Source organism: Thalia democratica, chromosome 7, assembly GCF_965202585.1.
Source record: "Thalia democratica chromosome 7, ktThaDemo2.hap1.1, whole genome shotgun sequence".
Classification (NCBI taxonomy): domain Eukaryota; kingdom Metazoa; phylum Chordata; class Thaliacea; order Salpida; family Salpidae; genus Thalia; species Thalia democratica.
Genome location: NC_139171.1, coordinates 59,224,551 through 59,251,997, shown reverse-complemented (window position 1 = coordinate 59,251,997; position 27,447 = coordinate 59,224,551). Strand labels below are relative to the sequence as shown.

Here is a 27,447-nt window from a genome sequence, read left to right as displayed (position 1 = left end):
CCTTTTTTATATTAATTTTTTCTTAAATATTTTTAGTAGAATGTGTTCCAAAGTTTTTTTTGTCTTTTTAATTATTTTTTAGACATGGCTGAACGTGATTTTGTTTACTATTCTAAAAAATATAATGAATTTTTTCTACAAAAAATTTTTAAAAAATCAGAATTGGCTAAACTTGTGCATGAAACACAAGTTTTTAATGGAAATGCCGTAGTAGAAGTTTAACATACAAAATTTATTAAATTATGCGAAAAATAACAATTTAAAATAAATGTGTGCTTAGCCTTGTAAAAGCAAATTAAGTATCTGTTAAATTCGAGTTGTTATTTTTTACTTATAAGTTTAAATAAAAATTGCTTATTATTTGATCATAAACATAATCAAAAAGTTTTAAACGACACGGCTATAAATACTCATAGATTTTACAAGGTTTTTTTTTTTTTAATTGTAGAAGTACTTAATGCTTAAGATTTTACAAACATATATGTAAAATTCTACGTTAAAATAATTAAATACAACATATACTTATTATACAGTTGTTTGAAGAATTTGTTAAAAAACAACTTTGTTCTCAACAGTTCACAAACCCACAAAATGAATCAAAGAAGCGTCGAAATCCGTCAAACCCCGATGTTACGGGTAATACCCATGTAAAGAAGCCAAAGGTTTCCATAGCAACAATGGATGATGATCAGTATTACGGCGGATTCTACCGAAATCTACCATTCATATGGGCTTCGAAAAAAGGATCGTCCAGCAACTCAAAGTAACTATTTTGTTTTATATTTACATATACTGACCAAAATATGACATTTTTTTATCTCAGAATTGCAGTTAGTAAAAATCAGCCAGACCGTGGTAACAAAAGTTCTAATAGTTATCTGCAAATGAATGTTAAGACAACAAGTACAAAAGCGGTGAATAATTCTGGATGTTACAAAAGTTCAGCTGTTTCAAATAGAGGAGCTTCTAGCAACTCAAAGTATTTGTTTTTATATCATCTAGTTTCTACAACATTGTTACATAACAATTTTTCTAACATTTATTACTTTACAGTAATGCAGTTATCAGCAAACACAATTACGTTACAAGTTCAAACAATTACCATCCAAGCAACAATTATGACGTCACCACTTCATACAACTACCATCCAAGCAACAATTTTGCTTGCAACGTAACTTACAGCAAGGCTTCAAATGCATCTATGCAAAATAGTACAAATAATAGTAAGTATACTTACATCATTAACAGAACTTAATTATTAAATCTATTTAACTAAGAACTTTTTCTTTTTGCCTAAAAACATAACTTATAGAATATTATATTATAGGAATAAAATATATTAGTATTGAAAGTAACTTAAAAAACTTTTGTCCTTAACTTTTTTTTACATATAACATTAAAGTCTAAACATAAATGTTGACTTATACAAATTAAGAAAGCTATTCTTACCAAAACTTTATTTTAATTTGTTTATGCTTGTGTAAAAATTTAAAACATTCTCTAGAATGTTTTGAAAGGTAAGATTTAATAGTGTAATTTAAACAATTTTTTTTTTTGCAGACCTTGTTCCAAGCAGCAGTTACAACGATTATTACTCCAGGGGATACCAACCACAGCAGAATCAGATGTACTTTTATGATCAGGACTACAGCGGTGCTAAAAAGCACAATATAAACTATAGCAGCCAACAAAACTATCAAAGTTGGTTTTAAATTTAAAGTATAAGTACTATAGTTTAAGAAACATACTAAGCTACATATTTTGTTGCAGAATTTTCAAAATCTGGTAATTGGTCATACTACAATCAACAACAAACGCAGAACAACCAGTTTTATCAACAGAATTACTATCAGCAGGGAGGGTACCATAGCAATAGAAGTTACTATGGTAACAACTACGATCAAAATGGTCACTACTACGGTAGCCAGCAAGGTTTTCCTCTTAACAACGGAGATCATGGTTACTATGGGAATCACCATCAAACCGGTTACTATGGATACCATAACAACCAACAACGTGTTTCTTCTTATCAGATTTAAAATAATTCTGTACGCTGAACTTTAGGAAAAATTGAATATTGTTAATATTTTACATAACTTTTAGTATTTAAAATTTTAGTTCGATTGCTTTTTGACTTTAAGTTAGTTTTTTATTAAGTCATTTTTAACAAGTTGTGTGTATTTGTGGTAAAGTTAAGTGATATTTTTGTTTCAAAATCGTAACTAAACTTTAATGGTTTTTAGTACTTTACTGTGTTAAGACTATTCGCTAAGTACTTTAAACAACTAAAAAAATTTGATGCTTTTTTAAAAGACCTAAATAAAATCAAACTCTCTTTGAATATTTAAACTCATAAATAGTTATCTTTAATATTTGAACTTTTAATTATTAGTTATAGGTGTTAGTTTAATTTGAAAAAAAAACTTGTTTGAGTTTTCTATTAAAATAACAGCTTTTATTTTAAACTACTTAACTATGAAAAAATATAAAATTTTAATCTTGAATCTTTCGTAAGTAAAAGTTTTAGAGTACTAACACTTAATAATTACTTTTAAGTAATCTTAAGTATAATATGCTGTTTTTAATTAAATTTACTAGTAAAAATATTTTTTTAACCGAAACATTTTAGTCAACTGGCATGTAAAGATATTTTAAACTTTAAAGAGTTTCTAGACTTAACAAAAGTTTCGCATTTGAATAACTTTTGCCAAGTTTTAAGAACTAGAACCTATTAGTTGAATTAATTTTTACTTTGTTTTATTTTCTGTACATACTACTTAGCATTTAAAATAACTATTTTTTTATTGTCTAAAAATAAAATTTGTTATAACTTTTTTGTTTTCATGGTTGATAAGTTGTAAACTGTACTGTTTAAATATTTTCTGACGGTTTAAACATTTAGTATTTTTTTATCATTTGGTGTTGTTTTTGATTAAAATTTGTTCGAAATGTAAAACTTTTATTATTATAAGGCTTATTTTATTTAATACAACATAGTTTAGTTTTTCCAAAATCGTAATTGAGTTCTAAAAGGTAGTAATTATAATTTCTAAGTATATGAAACTTATCAGGAATAAAAAAATAATAAACTTCAATAAAGTTAGTTTTTACATTCACAATAAATATTTAATTATTTCATTTAACTAGTTTGATTTGAATTTTAAACCCCTTAAAGTTCATTATACCTAACATATGTTAGTTCATTATTTTAACGACTTTCTAACAGCAGTTAATGATGTAACTTTTGTATAAAAATGACTGAAAAACATTATGAGTATAGCATTAAAAGACTTAGTTGAAATTTATTTGATAGTTTTGATATTTTGTATTTTCTATAATTGATTTATAAAAAAAATGAAATAGTTTTTTATGTATCAAATTAAAGTTATTTTAATGTCCGCTTTTACTACAAAATATCAAAGCTTTTTAGAAAAACTTACAAAACTATCAGAGCCAAAATAAAAGAAAAATATCAAACTTCAATAAAAAAAATTACACATTCAAAATAAACGTTCAATTACTTTTTTTAACTAGTGTGATTTTATTTGAAACTATCTTAATATAGCTTCAAAATACTCAGTTCAGAACATTCATCGAGTAAATTTGAATCAATGTTGAAACCAAAGTTCTATAATGAGCCTCCAAAAAAATTGACAAAACTAAATATCTTTTAAAAACAAAAAAAAAATCATTTTTATAAGTAATGTCCGACAATGAAAAACAGTAGAAAACATATTTTCAATTACTTCGATAGATTTACAAAAATAAAAATTTAACTTAAAAAAGCAACATAAAGTTAATTAATAACCTCTTATATTAATTTAACTGTAAATATTAAAAATTTTACTTAAAAGAAAAACCTACAAATTAGTTTTGAACACATTTTTAGAGTTTTTATTTTAATATGGACTCTTTGTAAAATAACTAACACTAAACATTTTTTGTAGTGTCTTGTTTAATTTTTATATAAAATTGTTTAAAAACTAACGCTTTAATGTTTTTTTATAGTCAGCAGTCTTTTAAAAGATTTATTAAGAATATATTTTTTATTTTGTTGCAAAACAAGTCTAAGCAGGCAGCCATTATAATTTTTTTAATTAAAAATTAAAAAAGAATATTAATAAATGGTCATTTATAAACATTACAGATTATTATCAATAACGAACATTTATTAAATTTTTTTTAAATATTTTATTGTATCATTATTAATATAATATTTTATTGTGTGTTTTTTATTTTATCAAGGTGTTTATAAGTTAAAACGAGTCTTGCCCATTAGCCATCGTCGTATCTGATTTTAGTAATATTAATTAATTATTTTTTTTTTATAAAGTATATATATATATGTCAACAAGACCATACAAGCTCGCTTATACGCTAATCATACAACATCTTTTAAAGGCGGCATGTAAGAAAATGACACTGAACTTTCAAAAAGTGTCTGGGGCTTAAAGCGCAGCGGCATTGACTTTGAAATATCCTGGGAAGTTATAAAAAGAGCACAGCCTATAGCTGACGGCAATAGCCCAATATGTAGGCTATGTCTCAAAGAAGCAACAGCCGTTGTATATGCACTGAAAGTCAAGAGATGCCTAAATAAAAGAAGCGAGTTTGTATCGTCTTGTAGACATGAAAAAAAATCGCTTTTAAAGTGTAACAAGATTTAATTTCATCCTTATAATAATTTAAATTTCAATTTTTATTTAACTTTTTATCTTAATTTTATCTTTATTTCTTTCAATTATCTGTTCTAATATACAGTTACTCACTAAAGTTTTATAAATATTTGCTAGTTTATTGGCGATTGATAAATTATTTTTTTCTAGTTTATTCTAGATTGGTAAATTAATTTTCGCACAGCAGTTTTGCATGATTTTTGATAGTTTCAAAATTACGTCATTATCTATTTATGCTTAGTTTTTTAACTTTTATTTGTGTGTTTTATTTTATGCTTGATTTTGAACTTGTTTTGAAGTTGATGAGTGCATAGGCACGAAACTCAAGTTCTTCAAGTTTTTCATCTTGAAATAAAAGTTTTATTAAAAAAGCTTTTAAGGTGGGCTCCGTGTGAAAGATTTAATTTATTAAATTGAAACTTCTTGATACATATATATATTTCATGAGTTAAATATTACTGCAATATACTGTTCAAAAATAAAAATAACAAAATTTTGTATCTTGAGATATTACGTCGTTGAACTCAAGAAATACAATTTTTTTAATGTTAAGTTTATACTGTTTGCATTTGATTAATTAAATGTATATATTGATTTGTACTTTTATTTTAGTAGAACAAGTTGAACTACTAAAAACTTGTTCATTTCTGTTTTTAAAAGAGCCCAAATAAAAAGTGAAATATACAAAAAGTGTATAACTTTGTAATTTCTTGAGAGTATAACTTTTACTATTTGTTATGTCTTACTACTAGTTTTTGAAACTGCTAAACTCTATTAGTTAGTAAAACAAAACTTTTTTTCTTCGAAACATTTTAAAACAGTAATCTATGCTCTAGTGTAATACAACGATTTGATAAGTTTCAACACATGTTTTTTAAGTAAAATTGGTAGTTTCATGAACTATTTCAATTTTTTGAAAATTGTGTTTATGGTATATCTACGTTTTTTATTTCCCAGAAGTGCATATTCTTGCAAAAAAAATTAAACATATACATTGTTTTTTGAAACTGAACTTTAAATACATTCTAATGAGCATAAAACTTACAGTAAAACAAGTCGTAACAAACTATGATAAGCAAACTATACTTTACTAAACACAAAACAGTTTCATTAAATTTTTCTAAATATGTTTCATTTTTTTTTTGGTATTTTTTCTTGCAACGTTCATCTGAGATTATTTAAACCTGTCATTCAATACAACTCCTACGCCCTCTAGCCACATTTAAGCAAAGATCACATGAAGATGTTTTAACGATTGTATAAATATTACACTTTTTTTCTGTGTGTTCTTAAAATTTACAGTAAGAATAATATAGTGTTTAAGTTTTTCAAAAGTCCTTCTGGTATGTCGGTTATTATTTGTATCTTTTCTTTATTTTCATATTTTATAACAAGAATTTTTGTTATACTTCAGAAAAATCAATCAACAAGGCAAAGCTTTTATTTAAAACTTAACATAACTGCTTAAGTATTTTCAAATACGTCGTAAGCAAGCAAAAATAATAATTCCGGTGAAATATTCTACTTGCTGGCGATACATTTGAAGGAACTTTAAGCAGTTAATTAAATTTAAAATAAAAGGTTTGTTGATTTTTTTGAAATATTATAGATAAAATTCTAATTATTTCTTAAGTAAACATTATAAACTAAAGAGATTGAAAATTTTAAGTTAAACATATTGTTTATATAAGTTTTTATAAACTAGATTTTATTTACATCTGTGTTTTACATCTTAATTTGAAGTTGTACAAATAAAAATCTAACATATTATAATAATACATAACTTAAGTATTTGAAGACTTTTTTTCATATAGAAACTTCCTTTTACAATTTGTTATGTAGTAAAAACTTAATTTACAAACTTTTTTAAGCTAAAAAATCAGAAAGTAAAATTTTTACAAAGCTTTCCAAAAACCATTAGTATAATAAATAAAAAAACTATTATATAATTTACATTCAAAAAACTTATTTCAAACGATTGTTTATAACTGTTTACCATCACGAAGTAAAAACGGTTTAAATAAACAAAATCACAAGTTTTTACCATAAACTTTGTTTCGTTTAAAATAATCATATGCAATCTTTTTTGAAGCTCGGTAATTAAAGTACACTTGATCTTAGATATGGCAATGAACATTTATTTATGCTCTTAAATGAAAACTAAAATATTTTACTTACTTTTAAAATATTATTCTAACTTATTCTTTTTTTAGCAGTAGGTTAGGTTATTACCCAACAAAATTTTCAAAAACTTATTGCAATTATAAGAAAATAAATAAAATTCTGCATGCAACATAACTAAACATCTAATTTTTGCTACAGTTAGAGTTATTTAATAATTTCTATTTTTTATGTTAAAGATATGGATACAATAAAAAAAAGTAACATGATGGCATATGGGTTGTAGTACGAAAATTATCTGAGTTGAATGTTGCAAGATTAAAACCTAGAGGTCAACACATTTACAAAAAAATAAAGTTAAAGGCTGCATTGTGTTTTTTATCTATAAAAGCCTATAACTTTGACCCTTTGAAGGATTATGATTATTATATTGTTCTAAAATTGCTTTAACACAAATATTTTTATAAAATCATGTCAATGTTTGCATTTTGTTCTGCAGTTGAGTATTAAGCAAGTTCTAAAATATCATATGCATAAACAACAAAAAGTTTATTATGTGTTCAAAAATGATAAAAATTGTAAAACTTTTGTTTACTTTTTGTATAAGTCAGAATTGTAATTTTACCTGGAAACCTTGAAAAACCTAGAATTTGTTAACTTAGGCAAAAAAAACCTGGAATTTGAGAAACTTTGAAAAAAACCTGAAATTTTCAACAATTTTTACATGTTAAATAAAAAAATTTTGATTTGACACAAAAATCTACCATATAGATAAACATTTTTTGTTATTATCAATTTTTTATATATGAAAACATATTTGGAGAAGCTTTACAGTATTTTTTTAATGTTTTTATACTACTTAACTCAGTCTTTACCTTAAAATAAATTTTAAACTAAAAATAGACCCAAAAATGTGTACTTGGAAAAACCTAGATAAAGTTTTGAAAACCTTGAAAAATTTTTGAAAAAACGAGTGGCAACCCTGATAAGTTGTATGTTTTGTAGGTAGTTAAAAACTATTTGAATTTTTTTTTGTATATATCAGGATAGCCATATAACCTGGAATTTGAATTTTTTCGTATCAAACCAAGAAGTTATACAATTTACACTTGTAAAATATTGAAATTTAGGTTAGATGAGAAGTGTTTATTATATTCAGGATGCTAACAAGCTTCAAAATTAATTTATATTTTAAACATAAAGTTTAAATATATACAATTTTTACTCACTGTTACAGATATCATGGTTGCAGCAGAGTCAGGAAAGTCTAATAAATAAAATAAAAAGATATAAGTCAGGAAAAAATAAAGTCTTTTGAAAAAAAGTCAGGAAATTGGTATAAACATTTTTTTAAAAAGAAAGTTTACCATCACTATAAACTGAATTTTGCTAAAGTTATTTTCAAAAAATTTTGCTTTTGCATTTTTTTTCTAGTATCTAGTTGAATTTTTGCTATGTATTTTAATCTTCTATGATACCTCAGTTTATTTACTGTGTGGTAGAGATGCAAGCCTATTTTCCTTATAAGGCTGTTTATTTCATATACACATTGATCTTACACAGCTGGTTCAAATGGTGCAATAGAAGTAATATGCATGGCTGCTACAAAACTTGGAATTTGACAACTTAGGCTAAAAACCTAGAAAAACCTAGAATTTCAAACAATTTTTACATGTTAAGTAGTGAAAGTAGACCCAAGAAATCTATCATAAAGATAAAAAATTGTTGTCATTATCAAACTTTTTTCTTAAAAAACACATTTAAAGTAGCTTTACAGTATCTTTTCAATGCTGTTATACTATTTAAAACTGTTTTAACCCTAAACTTAATTTTAAACTAAAAATAGACCCAAAAATTTACTTTTAAAAACTAGGAAGAAGTTTCTCACAACCCTGTATATGATTAAGTCCAGCAGAATAACTGTTGTTGACCTGTTGAAAATTAAGCTTGAAAACTTAACATAATTTTAAGTCTTTTTTATGTATATTATAAATCAGTTTTAATTAAAAGATTGATCTAAAAGTCAAAAAGAAAAATCAGGAATTTATTTTCAGCTCGATCTGTGGCAACCCTGGACTATATGCAGAGTTGCCAAAAAACCTGAAAAAACCTGGAATTTGAGAAATTTTGTAAAAAAAACCTTGAATTTTGAACAAAATTCATTAAAAAAAGCTGGAATTTTAACAATTTTTACATGTTCAGTAGTAAAATGATTTGACACTAAAAATCTGTCATATGGATAAGATATATTCTGTCATCATCATTATTTTTTTTACTAAAAAAACACATTTAAAGTAGCGTTACAGTATCTTTTGAATGTTTTTATACTATTTATACAATTTCCTACCTTAAACTTATCTTTAAACTAAAAATAGAACCAAAAGTGTATATTTGAAAACCTAGATTAAATTTTGAAAATCTGGAGAAGATTTACAAAAACATTTGGCAACTCTGTATATGATAAATAGAAAATTTAATACTTAACTTTTTAAGTTTGTTGCTTTTTGTATAAAATATGAGTTTGATAATCATTAAGATTTAAAGATTATTTTTTAACAAAGTGGCCTTGTGACTTAGAAACCTAAAAATCTTAAAACTAGACAATTAAAAATAAACTTTAAACAACTGTAATTTTAAAGAATTTTCATATGTAAACTACTGAAATTTATATTATATAAATATTAGCTATTATATAGAAAGTAGATTATACAACTTGAAAAGTATTATAACATTATACTTTCAGTTATTTTGTATTATTAAAAACATTTGTGCCTTAATTTTTTTTTTTAAACTACAAACAACTTGACTTAAAATAACTCAAACAAAATAAGAAGACCTGAAATAAATTTCTTAAAATCCACCCTGCCAAAGTCAAAAATAACTGTATTTTTGAATTTTTAGAAAAAAGATAACTATTTTTTAACTTTTAAAAATTCCTACTTTTAATTTGTTTAAAGTTAAGGTTAGATTAAGAAAAATTTTGAGAACTAATGCCTAAAAATTGTAGGAGAACATAAATTTTTATTGCAATCGTGTCTTTTTTTTTAACTTTTTAGATTGGTCCTTCCATAATTAAGGCCATATCGGAAGGGGGGATCCAACACTTTTATTACAAAAAATAACTTAACTATTTATATGAAAGCTTTAAGTACAAACTATATACCAGTTTTTATAAAATTCAAATATATCATTTTAAGGGCATAGGGGGGGGGGTAAACACCCTTTTTTGGTTTCTGATCTTATTATATATAGTTTTTACTAACCTACAAGATGCTTTTTACAGATTAAAAAAATTCAAAAAAATTTTTGAGATATAGCCGGTCAAAATCAGAGGCAACAATAGGATCCTTATGGGAGGCGCAAACTAAAACAGCAAATAACTAAAAATCTATCTTCTCCTACGTTTTTTGAGATAACTACCTCAAATTTTCAGGAAATGTTCCTTGCAATATTTAAAAAATTCTGTCCGAACAAAATTTTAAAAAGTTTTAAAATAAGAATTTTATAACAAAAAAACTGAAAAAATCTGTTATTTTTTTTTTTTTTTTAATGAAATTTTTAATATTTTAATTTTTTTAAATTTCCTTCCAACATAAATTTCTAAATGTGTCAAGGAACATTTCCTAAAAATTTTAGGTAGTTATCTCAAAAAATGTAGGAGAAGATAGATTTTTAGTGAAATAGTCTATTTTTGCTAATAAATAATATTGTTGTCTCCGACTTTGACTGCCTATATCTCAAAAATTTTTTTTAATTTTAAAAAAAAAAAAAAAAAACTAAAACTAAACTTTTAAAACTAAAAAATTATTTTGTAGCTTAGTAAAATTTATATAAAATACGATCAAAAACCAAAAAAAGGGTGTTTACCCCCCCTATGCCCTTAACTTTTGAGATATGTTATTTTTTGTAAAAGTTTCCAATCTTCTTGTAAATTTAAAAAATCACTAGAAATATATCTCCTCCATATTTTTTCAAGCAATCTTCTTCAAATTTTAAGAAAATGTTCCTTACATTATAGGAAAAAATTGTCACTTATAAATTTTAATAATTAAAAAAGTAAAGGCTTGATGACAAATATTAAATTAATTTAATTTTTTGAAAAAAAAGGTATTTTTACTCAAAATTTTTTGAAGTCCAAAGTAGCATTTTTTTTTGTTATTGTATAAAAATTAGACTGTGAAAATTTGAAGAAGATTTCTTGAAAAATGTAGAAGGAAATAGATTTTTTTAAATACATTAGTCTTTTTTTGCTGTTTTAATTTTCCCTACCCATAGGGAACCCTTTTATGTGGCCCACCCAACTTGATATCTTATTTTTTGTAAAAGTTTCCGATACAAACGTATGAACCACAAATTTTCACTACCACTAAAATCACTAAAATTTTAAAATAATCACTAGAAATATATGTCCTCCTTAATTTTAAAAACAATCTTCTTTTAATTTTAAGAAAATGTTCCTTACGTTAAAAGAAAAATAATTGTTATTTGTAGATTTTAATAACTAAATAAAAAAAAATTTTATGACAAAAATAAATAAGAAATTATTTAAAAAACAAAAAAAAAATTGCTCAAAATTTTTTAAAGTCATTTTTTAACTTTATTTTGTAGAAGTTTGAATAAGCAACAAGTTGTTTTGAACAGATTTTAAATATTCAAACTAACTTAGTGCTAGTTGAAGTGGGAAAGTATAATAGGCTTTTAAGTATAAATTGGCAGCAAAAAACTAAAATAATGAATAAATAAAAGTCACTAAAAATCTACCTTCATTTCTTTTTTTTTAGTAATCCCAAGTTTTTAGGAAATGCTCCTTTAAATATTAGGAAAGTTTAAAAATTATTTAAATTCTTAAGGGTATAGGAAAGTTCCAACGTTATTTTACAAATAACATTGACTTATATGTAAAAGCTAACTTAAAGTAAAAACTACAAGCCAGTTTTTATTGAATTTAAAAACCTTGATTAACTTATGAGATATTGTGATTTTTGTAAAAAGGTTCCAGTACAAACATATAAAACCCCAATTTTTTGGGAAATTTTCTAGGAAATGTAAATATCTAAAAATATATCTTCTTCATTTTTTGAGCTAGAGACCTCAAATTTTCAACATAAGTTCCTTTTGTAGTTTAAAAGTTTATTAACTTTGCAATTTGAAAAATATTAGAAAATTTAAATTTCAGATGAAAATTGGTGCTTTGTTTTTTTTAATGTATATTTTTCAAAATTAAAAAAGTTCCTGCATTTAATCTATTTGAATTTTAGAAATGGTCATTTTTAAAAAATTTGAAGAAGACTGGTTAAAAATGAAGTAGAGATCAATTTTTTATTAAATAGTTTTTTTTTTGTGTTTTACGTTTTTGCCTTCCATTACATTTATTACATTACTATTAAGCACACCGACTTAGATTTCTTAAATCTCAAGAGTTACTTTAATCTTTAATAATGACTTAAAAATGTCTGAAAAGTAAGATAAAACTCTATAAAATAAGATTAACTTGTAAAAATCAAGGTGGACTCCCCTATGCCTTTAATTTGCTTCAGAAGTTAACCATTTTTCCAACTTGACTGGTTAGTTATGTTTCCGCATATCAAAATTTACTAACGTGGAAAATAGTCTTTATCATAATTGGTCAAAATTTGTTTTTTTTTCACTTATTTTATTATATTATTTAATATTTACAAAATTATGTTATGTGAACCCATTATGCTGAAGATATACAAAGATTATTAAATTTATTTTGTTGTATAAATTTCTATATTTATAACATAAAACTTAATCCAGGTGTCTTTGAAATCTTCTGGTATGCAACAAACTCTAGATAATCTGACGAGATGACTTGAAGGATGTTTTGAAATTTCTGACAATCACAGGATGACTCAGGGTATTATTTTTTTAACCAAGGCTATCTTAGGACTTTTTTTTGAACAAGATTTAGTTTTAATAATTTATTCTTTGATAATGAATTTTGTTGAAGAACTTGACATTTATTGATTTTGAAAAATTAAAAAACTTTTTTTTTGAAAACTCAAGATGACTTAGGATCCTTTGAGGTCACCCAGGAGAGTTGTTGTCTAAAAAAGTAGTAACCCTGGTATTATTTACTTTTAGTGGCTATAATTTTATAAAGATTTGTCATGCAGATCAAAATAAGAAGTAGTTTGTACTTTAAGCTTTCATATAAATAGTTTTTTTTTTTGTAATAATTATTTTTGTAAAAAAAAGTGTTGGACCCCCTATGGCTTTAATTATGGAAGGACCAAACTATAAAGGAAAAAAAAAAGACACGATTGCAATAAAAATTTATGTTCTCCTACATTTTTAGGCAATAGTTCTCAAATTTTTTTTTAATCTAACCTTAACTTTAAACAAATTAAAAGTAGGAATTTTTAAAAGTTAAAATATAACTTATCTTTTTCCTAAAAATTCAAATATATAATTATTTTTGACTTTGGCAGGATGAATTTTAAGAAATTTATTGCAGGTTTTTTTATTTTGTTTGAGTTATTTAAAATCAAGTATTTTGTAGTATAAAAAAAATAAGGCACAAACGTTTTTAAGAATACAAAAAACTTAAAGTATACTGCTGTAATACTTTTCAAAACTTTTTAAGTTGTATAATCTATTTTTGTATAAAATAGCTAATATTTATATTATTTTAATATCAGTAGTTTACATATACAAATTTTCCGAAAATACAGTTTTTTAAAGTTTTTTTTAAGCATCATTTTCTAAAGTTTATTTATAATTATCAAGTTTTAAGTTTTTTAGGTTTCTAAGTTACATGGCAACTTTGTTAGAAAATATTCTTTAAATCTGACTGATTGTCAAACTGATATTTAATATAAAAAGCAACAAAATTTAAAAATATTAAACTTCCTGTTAATCATATACAGGGTTGTTAAATGTATTTGCAAATTCTCCTTAGGTTTTCCAAATTTCTTCTAGGTTTTTAAAAGTACACACTTTTAGGGTTTAATATTAGTTTAAAGATAAGTTTAACGTAGGAAACTGTGTTAAACAGTTTAAAAGTTTTGAAAAGATACTGTAAAGCTACTTTAAATGTGTTTTTTAATAAATTTTATTTTAGTGGTGACAAAAAGTCTGAATCTTAATGATTTTCTTAGGTCTACTTTTACTACTTAACATGTAAAAATTGTTTGAAATTCTAAGTTTTTCCAGGTTTTTGGCCTAAACTGTCATATTCCAAGATTCTAGGTTTTGTGGCAGCCATGCATATTACTTCTGTTGCACCATTTGAACCATCATGATCAATATGTATGTTCAATAAACAGCCTTATAGCAAAATATGCGCGAATCTCTACCACATAGTAAATAAATCAAGAGATCATAGAAGGTTAAAAATCATAGCAAAAATTCAAGTAGATACTAGAAAAAAAATGCATAAGCAAAATTTTTATAAAGATAACATTAGCAAAATGCAGTTTATAGTGATGGTAAACTTTCTTTTTATAAGATTATTTATATCAAATTTCCGGACTATTTTCAAAAACCTTTACTTTTTCCTGACTTTTATGTTTTTATTTCGTTTTATTAGACTTTCCTGACTCTGTTGCAACCATGATAGTCTGTAAAATATGAATAATAGTTGATATTGTATATTTAAATTAAAACTTTTTGTTTAAAATAAAAATTAATTTTTAGGTTTCTTAGCATGTTGTATACAAAAACGCTTCTTATCTAACTTAAATTTCAGTATTTTACAACTATAAATTGTATAACTTCTTAGTTTAATACAAAAAATTCAAATTCCAGGTTTAATGACTACACTGTTATATACAAAAAACTTTTTAAAATAGTTTTTAACTAACTACAAAACATACTACTTATCAGGGTTGCCACTAGTTTTTTCAAAAATTTGTAGAAAATTGTTAAAAAATAAAAAAGAAGCTAAATTTTTAGTGTAATAATACTTTTGCGTTTTTTCTTTGTGACTTTAATTAGAAACCTATTGAGCTCATTGATTTTGATCTCTCATAAGTTATATCATTATATCTCAAAAATTAATTACAATTTTTTAAAGTGGTTAAAAATATCTGATAGATCAGATATAAATCAACTAAATATAATCAACAATCAACTTGTAAAAATCAAGGTGGAACCCACCTCTTATGACTTTTATCTCAAATTTGATTGAAATTTTAATAAATTAAAATACTTACCTATTTTTATTATTATTTTAACAAAATATTAATTGTTAGTCATTTGTTAGTTTTATTTTTGGATCTATTTTTATTTTAGTTCATTGCTCTGTATTTTTTCTTACAGCTTTTTGTGTCTGATAAGCTGCTCTGCAGTGTAATAGAATAACACAATAAAAGTTAAACTAAATCAGGGTTTCCCAAACTCATTTACTAAATCGCCCCCTTTTCAGAAATTTGAAAAATAATTCCCCCCCACGATTTTACAAAGTAGTTTTTCTCTTGAGTACAAACTTTTGAGCCAAAAAAGTTGTGTTTGAAATGTAATTTAGTCTGGTATTTCTTATGCAAGAGTTTTTGTGGCTGTTTTCAAAGTAGTTTACAGGGCTTGAGAAAATAAGTTACAGTTGTTTTCTTATACGCCCAGTAAAGTGTATTAAAATACTTGATTATTAAAAAGCCTTGTGTAATCTGTAATCAATCCTGTTTAAATATGAATTGTTTTGAAACTAATGAAACTTTTGGGGTAGTGGTGGACAACTTTTGTAACCAGCAATTAATATTTACTAGAAAAATCTTTTCTAGTTTCAACTCATTAAAAAAATGTAGTTGCGGGCTGCATAATTTAATAAAATAATATTTAAGAAAATCAAACAACTCGATCAAAATTGTAATAAAATAATTTAGTATTATTGTGATCTAGGAAATACTATTGTGAACTGAAAACCAAATTGAAAGTGTATTTTAAAATATTAGGTATCAAAAAATATTTTTTTAGATTTTGCACAAGTAGTTTTCAAGTTATTTAGCGGGTCGAAATTTGAATGTATCTTAACCTTACGTTACCGATCTGAAATCTTAACTGAAACCTGACATTTTAATAATCTCTCATATAACGAATTTTGGACATTTAGAAATTAATACTAAATAACTTAATTAAGCCGTTAGTTATTAGCCTATAATAATTTACTAGAAGTAGTGAAAAACTAAAAGCTAGTGTTGAACTAATAAAATAAACAACACATTCTAATTGTTAATATATTAAAAATTAAGATAAAACAAAAAACAGTTGTATTAATAGTTTAAAATTCCTTAGTATACAGATTTTTTAACAATAATAAATCAAGTTAGAAAATAATATTGAGTTTAAGAATCTTTCAAATGAAAAGTTTGAAGTCATTTAAATAGAGACTTCAAATCTATACTCTTTTAAAACCAAAAAAAATTAAATAAAAACTTTAATGGTTATCAAGATTTTTTTATTTATACAGATTAAACAAGTAATAACAAAAGTATGTCAAATAAATTTCTTTTAAACAAATACTTTTATACTACGCTATAAAAACTTTTAGTGTAATATAAAACGACAAATATAAACTACAAAATTAACCAGGTCAAAATAAAACTATTGACAAATTTAAAACATAAACCATTTAATAAATACAGTAGACTTCCGCTCGAAATCGCACTTTGAACAAAATAAAAAAGTGCAAACTCAAAAATTATTACCTTTTTTTTTACAAAATGATAAATTTAAATATGTTATATGCAATAACGTTATGAATAAACATAAAATCAACTAAAACATAAAACGAACATTCATTAAAAAATAATCTATATAAGATATTAAATATTATGTATTTTTTGTTTTTTTAATACTTAGTTAGTAATAGACTTTAATTAAGTTAAATTTTAGAAAATATAAATTTGCAGTTTTTTTGGGTAAAAAGTGCGAAATCAAGAGGAAGTCTACCGAAATTAATATTAATTAGGCATTATTCAAACATGTTGTAGAATAAATAACTTAATAATTTTTTTATTAAAAAAAGACTTTTTAAACACATTACAAACCAGGTTAAATAAGAAATACTTTAAAAGATCAAATAAAATAAATTAAAAACTTCAATAAAATAATTTCTGCTACTGAAGTCTAATATAATGTTAAGGATGAGGTTCATGACTGCTTGCAATTTTTTTTTCAATCTGATTCTTAATCAGTAAAATAAAGCCTCCTTTACAAATATCTAGATTAGATCTTTTGCTCAAGATGTTGATACTGAACTGAAAGTTTTTTCAACAACATAGCTAGAAGGAAAAACTATAAGCAACAATCTAAATTCCTCTCAAATGATTGGATACTTTTGCCTTTTTTTTGTTGTGTCCAAAAGCTTTCATATCGTTCTTTGGAAAAATTTACTTTAAGTTCAAGGTTAGTTTGTAAGTCAGAGAAGGTTTCCTGTAAGTCGTTTACTTCAAAAAGATCTGCCTTGAGAAGATCCATATTTTTATCTATATGATAGCTTTTTTAACAAAAGGGTTGATCATGCCAATTCGATCATCAGACCACAAGTTTTGGTAGACTGAGACCATTGTACAAGTTTTTCGGTTGTGACTGACTGATGAGTCCTAATAAGGACGAAACCGGTCTCAGTCTACAGAAACTTGTGGTCTGATGATTGAACTCGCATGATCAACCCTTTTGTTAAATTTTAGCTTGTCTCACGGCAAACAATAGTCCGAACTTCTGTTCTGCAGACTTTCGCCGATGTTTTTTGTTGATAGCTTTTTTGTGTCAAATCAAAATTTTACTATATAATATGTTGAAATAGCTAAAAATTCCAGACTTTTTAGGTTTTTTTTTGCCTAAATTGTCAAATTCTAGGTTTTCTAGGTTTCTGGGTAAATTGGTAACCCTGTATAGTTTTATTTCTTAGTCTAACTTAGTGACTTTTCAAAAAACAATTGAAAATGTCATGAGGTGATAGTTGATAATAGATAACATAGATTTTTACAAACCATTTATGATCCGAAATAACATATATGTCAGGTTATAAAGTGGTGAGAGGGATTCTGATCGTCTATGATCTATGTAATTGTCAAATAAAAAAACATATAAATGAAAATATGTAATTTACTTGAAAGTAGGAGTCATAAGTACTTGATTTTTTTCTCTATATTTTACATAAAAAAAAAATTTCATTTAAGTGTTATCTCAGGCTCAAATATTTAATAGCAAACTAAAATTAGTAACATAGCAAGACAAAAAGTAAAAATTTTCTGACAGCCAAAAATTTTTAATTCACCCCCTTTTTGCCCCCTTACTAGTTATCGCCCACCCTTTCGCCCCGTTACTAATTATCGCCCCCCGACTTACTAAAATCGCCCCCAGGGGGGCGATATCGTTCACTTTGGGAAACCCTGAACTAAATAGTCAGTTTAGATTTTAATATTCTCTAAAAACTTTATTGTAAATCATACTTAAATGTATTGTTTGTGTTAGTTTTAGTAGAAAAAACGTTTGAATTCCCTAAGGTCTTATAAAATTAAAATTTTAGATAATTTAATTTTTGAATCAGGGTTTGTGCGCATCAGGCTAAATCAGTCTTTTTGATAAAAGTTAAAAAACGTCAGGCTAAATCAGTTTTTTTATTCAAAAGTTTAAGAATATCAGTTTTTCTCAGTTCAAATGTTTTTAAATTTCTGATTGAAAAAAAATTGAGTAATTTTTTCAAGATTAAATTGAGATGTGAATTTATTTTTAAATAAGGATTTAGTTATTTAAGACAAAATTTTTCAGTATTTGTAAATATAAATGCTTAAAACCTTTTGTTGAATCTCTAAAAAAAATAAAAAAAAGTTCTTTATTTTGTTTTCCATAGATGAATTGTTTTAATCTCTAATTTAAAGGCTTTATACCAAATACTTTTTATATTAAAACTCTTAGCAGTTTATTCATTTATTTTACTGTTTGTTTAAAGTTATTAGAGATATTTGAAACACTAAAACTTAGCTTTAAGATATAAGTACTAAGTTTTGTGGAAGTACAAATTTTAGGTACAATTCATTTTTCCTTACAACAACAAAATACTAAAGGTTTTTTTTCTAATTTAAGTGTAAGCTTTTTAAATCTGATACGACATCAACAATCACTGTATTTAATTAGAGTTTAGGATTTATAATTATGTATCAATTTTAAGTATTATTCATAATATTTTAATATACATTTCATACTTGTTCATATTGTATGTAAGCATTTCATTTGAAATTTTAATAAAACACAACAGTGCACGTCGTTTTATTATAAGTCTTATGGTTGTAATATTTTTACTTAGTGCTTGATTAAATTGAACAGTTGTGTTAAGTAATATAGATTAAATTTTTACACTAGTAATAGATTAGATATAACACTAATCTTAAAACTTATCACTGAATTTGTTATTTTAAGGGCATAGGGGGGTAAATCACCCTTTTTACATTTTAGTCTTATTTTTTTTAGTTTTAACTAAGCTATGAGTTGCATTTTGCAGATTTTTAAAGTTCAAAATATTTTTGAGATAAAGCTGGTTGAAGTCAGAGACTACAATAGTACTAAGCAAGACCCCCCAATACCTAAAATGAATTCTAAAGGGAATTTTCCTTACTTTGAAAAAATGTCAGGCTAAATGAAAAAAATTTCGCGCTTAAACCCTGAGTATACTTTTAAACTTTTGATATTTTATTTGCAAAACAATTTTTCACTTAAAAATTGAGATCATGAGTTAAACATTAAATCTTTTTCAAATAGAATTTATTATTGAATTTATAAAATATTTTTTTGTATTTTTTAAATTGAAACCATTTCAGTTTACCCTTTCAATAAAGAACTTACTAAAATCACCAATAATGAAAATACTTGATTACTGGTTTCTGAAAATTTATTTTGAATCAATAAAAAATGTCTGAAAGCTGAGATTAAACTATACAAAATAAGATAAGTTTGTAAAAATAAAAGGAGCCTTAAATAATTTGGCCACTTGAGAATAAAGTTTTTTTTTTTCAATCTATAGGTTTTTACTTTCTGGCAACCAATTATATTAGTTTTATTTTTGTTAAGTCTAATAGTTTTATTTTTGTTTAAGGTTTCTTTAATACAAAAATAAAATAAAAATAAAAAAGTTTTTAATGAAGTTAATTTAATTGAAGTAAAATTGTTTAAATAAATTCAAAAAATAATCTGACTACTTACAAAGAATACCAAGTTAATTAAGTGTTAAGCAGTTAAATTTTTTATCTTAATGTTTTGTTTCTACAAAAAAAAATCTTCATTACCATTTAAAATGTGTTCATAAACCTACATTTATTTCTTAACTTTAAGTATAAATGCCATCGTTTTTTTCTTTAGAACTTGCTTATAACTTACACTTACCATAGTTTTTATCCTAAAAAAATTAGGCATGTAAACTTTAATGGAAATATTATACAGGTAGTTTAAAACTGTATAAGTTGAAAATGAATTGGCTGTAAAAATTAACTAGAACATTTTTTTGAATGTATATTGTTAAACAAAAACTTTTTTCTAAATTTACTAACATATTTTTCTTTCTGCTTTTTTGTTAGCCCAACATGTTTTTCAAACGTTCTGATTTAAATGCATAGTGTACTGAGAATCTTTATACAAACAATATTTATTTTGGTTTTTGAATGGACAGCTGCATGTATAAATCATAGTTAATTAGCTAGAAAAAATAAATTTTCAAAATGGCTTGTAATACCATTTTACAGTAACTTTAAACTTTACTTTATCATAACTGAAATATGTTTTAGTTTCTAGTTTTCTTATATATGGGTTGTCACAAAACGTTGAATCCTGGAAAAACCTGGAATTTGACAATTTATGGTATAAAAATAAGAGTAGTGAATAAAAATCACTAAAAAATATGTAATTTTGAACAATTTTGTGTGTTAATAGTAAAATTTTGATTTTATACAAAAAATATAGATAACAATTTTTGTCATCATCAAGTTTTTTATTTAAAAAACATGGAAACTGGAAGAAAATTTGCTAAAAACCAGTGGCAACCCTGACTTAGCCAATTATTGAATACAAATAAATAGAAAAATTAATTATGTTTTTAGGTTTAAGTAAATGTTGTAAAAGCTTTGTAGAATCTAGTTGCAGAATAAAGATTCAAAAAAGTTTTATAGTATATTTTTTGTAAGATAAATATTATTATACTTACTACAATGTATGATTATAGTATCTTATTGATAAAAATATCAAAATTCAGTGAATTTAATTTAAGCAAGCACAATGGATGATGACATGAGAACCCCAGCTAAGAAGAAATCGCCACCCAGCTTTGTGATGGAGACACCAAAGACGCCTGCCTGGCTGAAATCTCTGGACAACAACATACAGAACAGCACACCGCCACCTGTGCAAGAAGAAGAAACAGTGGTGATGAAGGAAGCTCCAACCGTTGTGGTGAAACCTGTGGAGAAGAAGGCACAACCTCAAAAACTCGTTAAAAAGTTTTCAGGTTTGTGTGCTTTTTAAATACTTACAATACAGTTGAAAATATTTTCATATTGACAGATTTAAATTTATGTTTACATAGTAAATACTAAGACATTTTTGGTAAGTTTTATAACCCTTATATATAATCATTCCTTTTCTTTAATTTTCTAGTTGTATTAGTCCTATTATAGTTTTTCTTTAAAATCTGTTAGCTTTTTACATGCTGTTTCAAACAAAATCTTTGTTTATTAACAAAGAATTGTAGTACAAACATGTATTTCTTCATTTTGTTAGCTGATTAAAAGAGTTTGCTTTTTGTTTCATGAATAATCATCTTTCATAATAAATTTAAAGATTTTTAACTAATCACAATTTATAACTCTGTAAAACAGAATTGTGAAACTTAAGGTCCTAACCTTTTATACTATCTTGATATTTTAGTAATTTTCTTCACTATAAGCTATCAAGTAAAATATGTACATTTTTTAATTAACATGTTTGAACTTTATTTATTACTTATTACTTAGCTTCTGTTTTGTTTCTATTTAAAGCTAAAACAGGTGGCCCGCGCAGAATACTCAGGAAAAAGTCGCCAGTCTCAGAAGAACCCCTGATAAAGTTTGCCCCTCTGGTTAGCAACGACAACGAGCTGCTTAGCAACGACCTGGTCAGCAGTGAGGAGATGGGTCCACCAACCTCGACCTTTGTAACAACCAGAACCCGGACCAACACCAAGAAAATGCCCCCAATCCATGAAAACAATGTGGATACGGTTACCATGGATTCAGACGGGGCTATGAGCTTCCCACTGGCCCCAAACTCGACCCTGGCCAGCAACCAGTTTCCATTAGCAACCAACTCGACCCTTGTTGGTAACCAGCAGCCCCTGGCAACGCACCAGTTTCCCATGGCAACACCATCACACCCACAAACTAGAAGGTCAGTAATATGTTTATCAACTAATTTATTTGACATTTCAAGTTTTTTGTTGTGTGTAGTGTGAAAATTTTCAACTTGTTTTTGTAAACATTAATTCAATTTTATTTTTTTGAATAAGATATTTCTACACAGTAAGCAAACATTTATTTTGAAAAAATGTCCAATGTAAAGTCCACACAATCAAAACTTTTCTTGTAACTTTTATTTTTTCTCTCTCTCTTTCCCACATCACAGCCTCGGTGTGAAATACCACAAACGTAACCCTGGTAACAGGTTGATGCAAACGCCGCTAGGAACAAGCAACTACTCGTTCCAACACAACACTCCCCACCACAACCTGGCGACACCCCACTTATCCGAGGAGGAAATGAGGGAAAACGCGTTCAAGCGGAAAATAAGGTTCAAGCACGTGAAGGGGCAGACGTACATGGTTTTGAAGGTGATTTTAATTATATATTATATTTTTATAAAAAATTTAATATTTCATTATAAATTTAAAGATACATATGTTTTTAACAACTAGTAATGATTATTTGAATTATTCACTTCATCGTTTGAATTTATGTACTTGTATGTTTAAACGTACATGGTATTGAAGGTGATTTTTTGTTAACTGTTTAACTTATAAATATAAAGAACTTTAAGTTGTCAAGTATATTTATAAATATATTACAAATAACATGTTTCATGGAGGTTATTTATGGTTTTAAAGATAAAATTTGTTTTAATTTATAGTGTATATTAAATTTAATTGTACTTTTATACCTAATAAACATTGTTTATAACTATTTAATTTTAATAGCTTCATGGATTTGAAGGTGATTAGCATAGTAGTTTTATATACATTTTAATTATCTATTATATGTTTTAATGATTTCATGTTATAAAAGGTATAAATAAATTAAATTTTAACATGCATCAGTTGCTTTTAATTAATTAATTTGTAATTTACAAAATGTATTAAAACTATTTTCAAAGGTACTTGGTGAAGGAGGGTCAGGTCAAGTTGTTCAGGCTGTAGACGAAAATGGAGATATGAGAGCAATAAAACATGTCAGATTGAAAGGTGAGAATAGTAGCATTTAATAATACTATTGTTAATTTAACGATCAGTATCTGTAAATTGAAAAATTGCTGAACCTAAATATTTAATAGTATTATTTATTTTAAATTCATGCAAATCTTATTGAGTTGGAAAACAGACACTTATAGTCATTGTATTATCTTTTTCATCATTATACCGAGTAGTTGCCCTTCAAGTGTAAATAAAACTGATAGTTTTAAAGTTCTTCACTTAAACTCCTAATCTTTGAAAACCCTTTTAACTTAAAACCCCTAGTTTATAAATTCTGACCACTAATTTCTAACCCATAAAAATAGTGTGTGCAAAAACTACAACCAACTTTTCTAACTTGATCATACCTTTTTTGTGCATCAGTTCATGTATTAAACTAGTTTAGTTCTATCATGCACTTGACTCTTATCTAAATAAGGATTATATTTTTTTAAATGTATAAATAATCTAAGCTATTAAATTTTATGTATAATCTGCATAAACATATTTTACAACTTAGTATTTATAATGTAAATTAAATTTAAATAATTTAATTAACTCATTTTTGTACAATATTAGTTTAAGTTTTTTTTGAAAAACATATCATATTGTATAGTGAAAGTACTGCATAACTTTAAATTGATTAGTTAGTTGTGTACTAAAATCACACCTTGGTAAAAATTAGATATATTTTTGTTTTTAAAGTTTTCTCAATTATTAAAAATATATACTTCTGTATTTTTATTTTATTACACAGATTTGAGCCCGGTAGTGAAGGACAGCTTCATCAGGGAAATCAATTTCCTGGCCGAGTTCAAAAACTCCCCCTACATAGTCCACTTGCACGACTTTGAGCTGACCGACAAGTCCCTGCTGATGGTTCTCGAGTTTGGTGAGACTGATGCTTCCAAGTTGATGAGACACGGTAGATTGGAACCTAATGAGGTTAAATAAATGTATTTTTAAGCCTTTTACTTATGTTTATTTTCCAATGTTTTTTTTTTCCTATATAAAATTTTTTGTTAATTTTTAGATCAGCTTGGTCTTTTTAATTATTTAGTGCCTCTCAACTTGAGTTCTCAAACTAAAAGTAAAATATTGCCCACTTAAAAAAATTTATTAAGAAATTAGTTGTAATTCATTGATTCTTACCATTATATAAAAAGTCTGATCTAATCTGACAACAGAAAATTAAGCTGAATTTCACAACCCAAATGTTTTAGGAAAGTTTTATATTATACAAACTGTATCATGCGTTAATTTATTCTGTTGGGAAACATTTTTTCAAGTTTTTTGATTTTTTTTTGTTAAATCTTAGTTGAAAAATTTTTTTTATCCTTTATAATTCTAATACTTAAAAAGAAAAGTATCCCTTGTTTACAGGTTTGTTAAATTTTATAAGTGAACCGTAATTTTAAATTCGATAAAAAAACTAAATGATTCAACATAGTATATATTATATAGCAAGAATATTTTATATATCATTACTATGTAACTCTTAATAATAATCCAAATAAGTTATATCTATTTTTATTTATTTATTTTTTAATTGATACATCCATTTGAAATCAGGTTAACAACAATCCAAGTAAGTAATAGTTATTACTATCACATTCATTCAGGTACTAGTATATTGGAAGAACATGCTACGGGCGATCAACGAAGTCCACAAGAAAGGAATAATACATCAAGACATTAAACCCGCGAATTTCGTGCTTGTCAAGGGGAAAATTAAACTCATTGATTTCGGCATTGCTAACAAAATGCCCGACCAGGTTTGATATTATATAAATTGTTTATATTTAATTATTTAGAGTAAAACAACATTTTAGGGATGCATTTGTTGTATTTCAACAGTCAAATAAATCATTAAAGTATTGGAAACATCAGTATAGTTTTAGTTTTTTTTTACTGAGTAACTAAACTAGGTTTATAGATAAGTTGATAAATTCTAGTAAATAGATGAATTTCAGTTGCTAATCTTTATATTTAATTTTCATATTCATAATTTTTTATGCTATTATGGAAAGTTTGATATGCTTTAAAAAAAGTATTTTGTTTAGCAAAAGTGTTTTTTTTTTTTTCGGATTCTGTTTAGGAGTCGTTTAAAGATCCAATGGAAGAACTCAAGGCGAACTGTTTTGATTTACAAGTTTCGATTATTATATTTAAAGTTTTGGGATTAAGAGCGACGAGTAATAAATAAAAGTTCAGTGAGGTTTTGATAGGAATTACAGAACAAGGGGTCAGTGTTATTAGTTAAAAATTTTTACCTCACTCAAAAATTCATCCAAATCGGTTTAATTTTAATCTTTCACATTTTTGTAACACACTGTTTTTTAATAAAAAAATAAGTTTTTAGTATAGACAAATATATAAGTAATTAGGTTATAATCGAAATGTCGATCGAAACAAATTTTATTAACAAGCTGTTTTGTAAGGATGCCATATAGTTCTTGAACGAGCAACAATTTGGTACAATTAACTATAGTAAATTCTATTTGAATGAAACTTGTCTATAACAACTTATGATCTCCTGTATGCCAATATAGGAGTAAAACATTGTTTTGTTAATAATTAATTGTAAAATTAATCTTCTTAAAGCTATTTAAGTCGATAACTTTGAACTGTTTGATTTAAAACAAATTAAAATATTATAGTAAACTAATTTATAAAAATTATTAATAACAAACAATTTTTGTAACAAAAGTTATTAAACAAGGATGCAACAAGTTTCCTTAACGAGCAACAATTTGGCACCATCAATTACATGGCCCCCGAAAGTCTACAACCCAAGGGTACTGGTTACAAAGTGGGAAGAAAAGTTGATGTCTGGTCCGCAGGTTTGAATTTTTCAATATATTTTTAATGTTTTTTAGTTCAAGTTTTAGTTTTTTTGAGTATGTTATTTACAGCTGTTGCTGAATAAATGACCTATTGTGTTTTAAACTGTTTGTTTTGTAGTCTTTTTGAAGTTGTGTTAGAACAAAACAACTTTGATAAGGCCTAAATGTGTTAATTTTTAGAAACTAAAGTTGGTTTTAGTTTTTTTTTCATTCAGATTACATATTGTAGTACATTTTATATTGGTTTAGCTTTTACTACTTGATAAATTTTTATTGGTAACTGATGTAATATGACACCCTTTTTCATTTATTTTCACATTATTCAAGGCTGCATGTCATATTACAAGATGTTTTAGTATTTTAAATTAATTGAAAAAATATTATTCAATATTTATTTTCACTTTTTCGTTGTTTTTTATATTTAATTATAATTGATTTAATTTCAATTTTTTCAAGGGTGCATGTTATACTACATGATGTATGGACAAACTCCCTTCCAAAAAATCACTAATCTCCAACTCAAATTACAAGCGATAACAGATGCGAAACACAGTATCGATTTCCGGGATTACCCCAACGAGTTCCTCCGCATAAACGTCCGAAGGTGTTTGAACCGTGACCCCCATATCCGTCCCTCCATTGAGGATCTGCTTAAATATTACCCGTGATGGGGGCATTCCCAAAAATGAATATTTGTGCTGGAACTCATAAAGGATTTTGAATTGTTCTCTAAGGGCTGTTGACTGTTTTCGTTTAGTGAAATACTTTTAAGTAAATGGTTAAAATATATTTCTCCATATATGTTTTTCATCAAAAATATAACTTATAAATTTTATTTCACAATGATGAAAAAGTTTTGTTTTGATAAACTGTTTTTTTTTTTTTAATGACTTGAGGCTTCATAGTTTTCAATATAAATGGAATATAATTTTATAATAGGTACTATGTAAATGTTTTGAATTTTTCTAGCAACAAAAATATAGTTGTTTTAGTTTACTTAAGTGGTGCTTTATTTCTTAATGTTTGAACTTGTTCATGATCATAAAAATTGGCCAAAAAATTCTACAAAACATTACCTTGAACTTAATATTCTTAATTTATGCTTATTTTGTTCCAAAAGCTTAAATAAGTATCAGTGTCTTATAACGTGTAATTGTTAGTAGATTTTAAGTTTTAGTTTTATTTTTGAATTGGTAAAATTATATTAAAGTTTTTGTTCTAAGCTATTTCGCTGCTTTTCTTAAACAAATCTTAAAAATTAACAAAATATCCTGACTAATATTTAAACTTTCTTTACTATTTTTAATATAAATATGTTTATATGAAGTATGTTTCTAAACTCTAATAAAAAAATCTTTGAGGATACTTTAAGCTTTCA

General features: G+C 25.4%; 1 protein-coding gene across 1 annotated transcript; it reads left to right on the top strand.

Moving 5' to 3' along the window:
• Positions 1 to 21,009: 21,009 nt before the first annotated feature.
• On the top strand, positions 21,010 to 26,737 carry LOC145841670 (dual specificity protein kinase TTK-like). Its single transcript, XM_082949021.1, has 8 exons — positions 21,010 to 21,252; positions 21,791 to 22,169; positions 22,443 to 22,608; positions 23,148 to 23,235; positions 23,981 to 24,168; positions 24,846 to 24,998; positions 25,946 to 26,066; positions 26,526 to 26,737. Exons 1-8 carry the CDS (start codon positions 21,024 to 21,026, stop codon positions 26,735 to 26,737), a joined length of 1,536 nt encoding a protein of 511 aa, XP_082805147.1. The 5' UTR covers positions 21,010 to 21,023.
• The last annotated feature ends 710 nt before the right edge of the window (positions 26,738 to 27,447 follow it).

Bases quoted from the DNA above. Each gene is read 5' to 3' on its own strand.
- LOC145841670 (XM_082949021.1), top strand. From the start codon at position 21,024: ATGGATGATGACATGAGAACCCCAGCTAAGAAGAAATCGCCACCCAGC. The intron at 22,170-22,442 runs GTCAGTAATATG...CCCTGGTAACAG, and splicing joins TCACACCCACAAACTAGAAG to GTTGATGCAAACGCCGCTAG. The intron at 22,609-23,147 runs GTGATTTTAATT...CTATTTTCAAAG, and splicing joins AGACGTACATGGTTTTGAAG to GTACTTGGTGAAGGAGGGTC.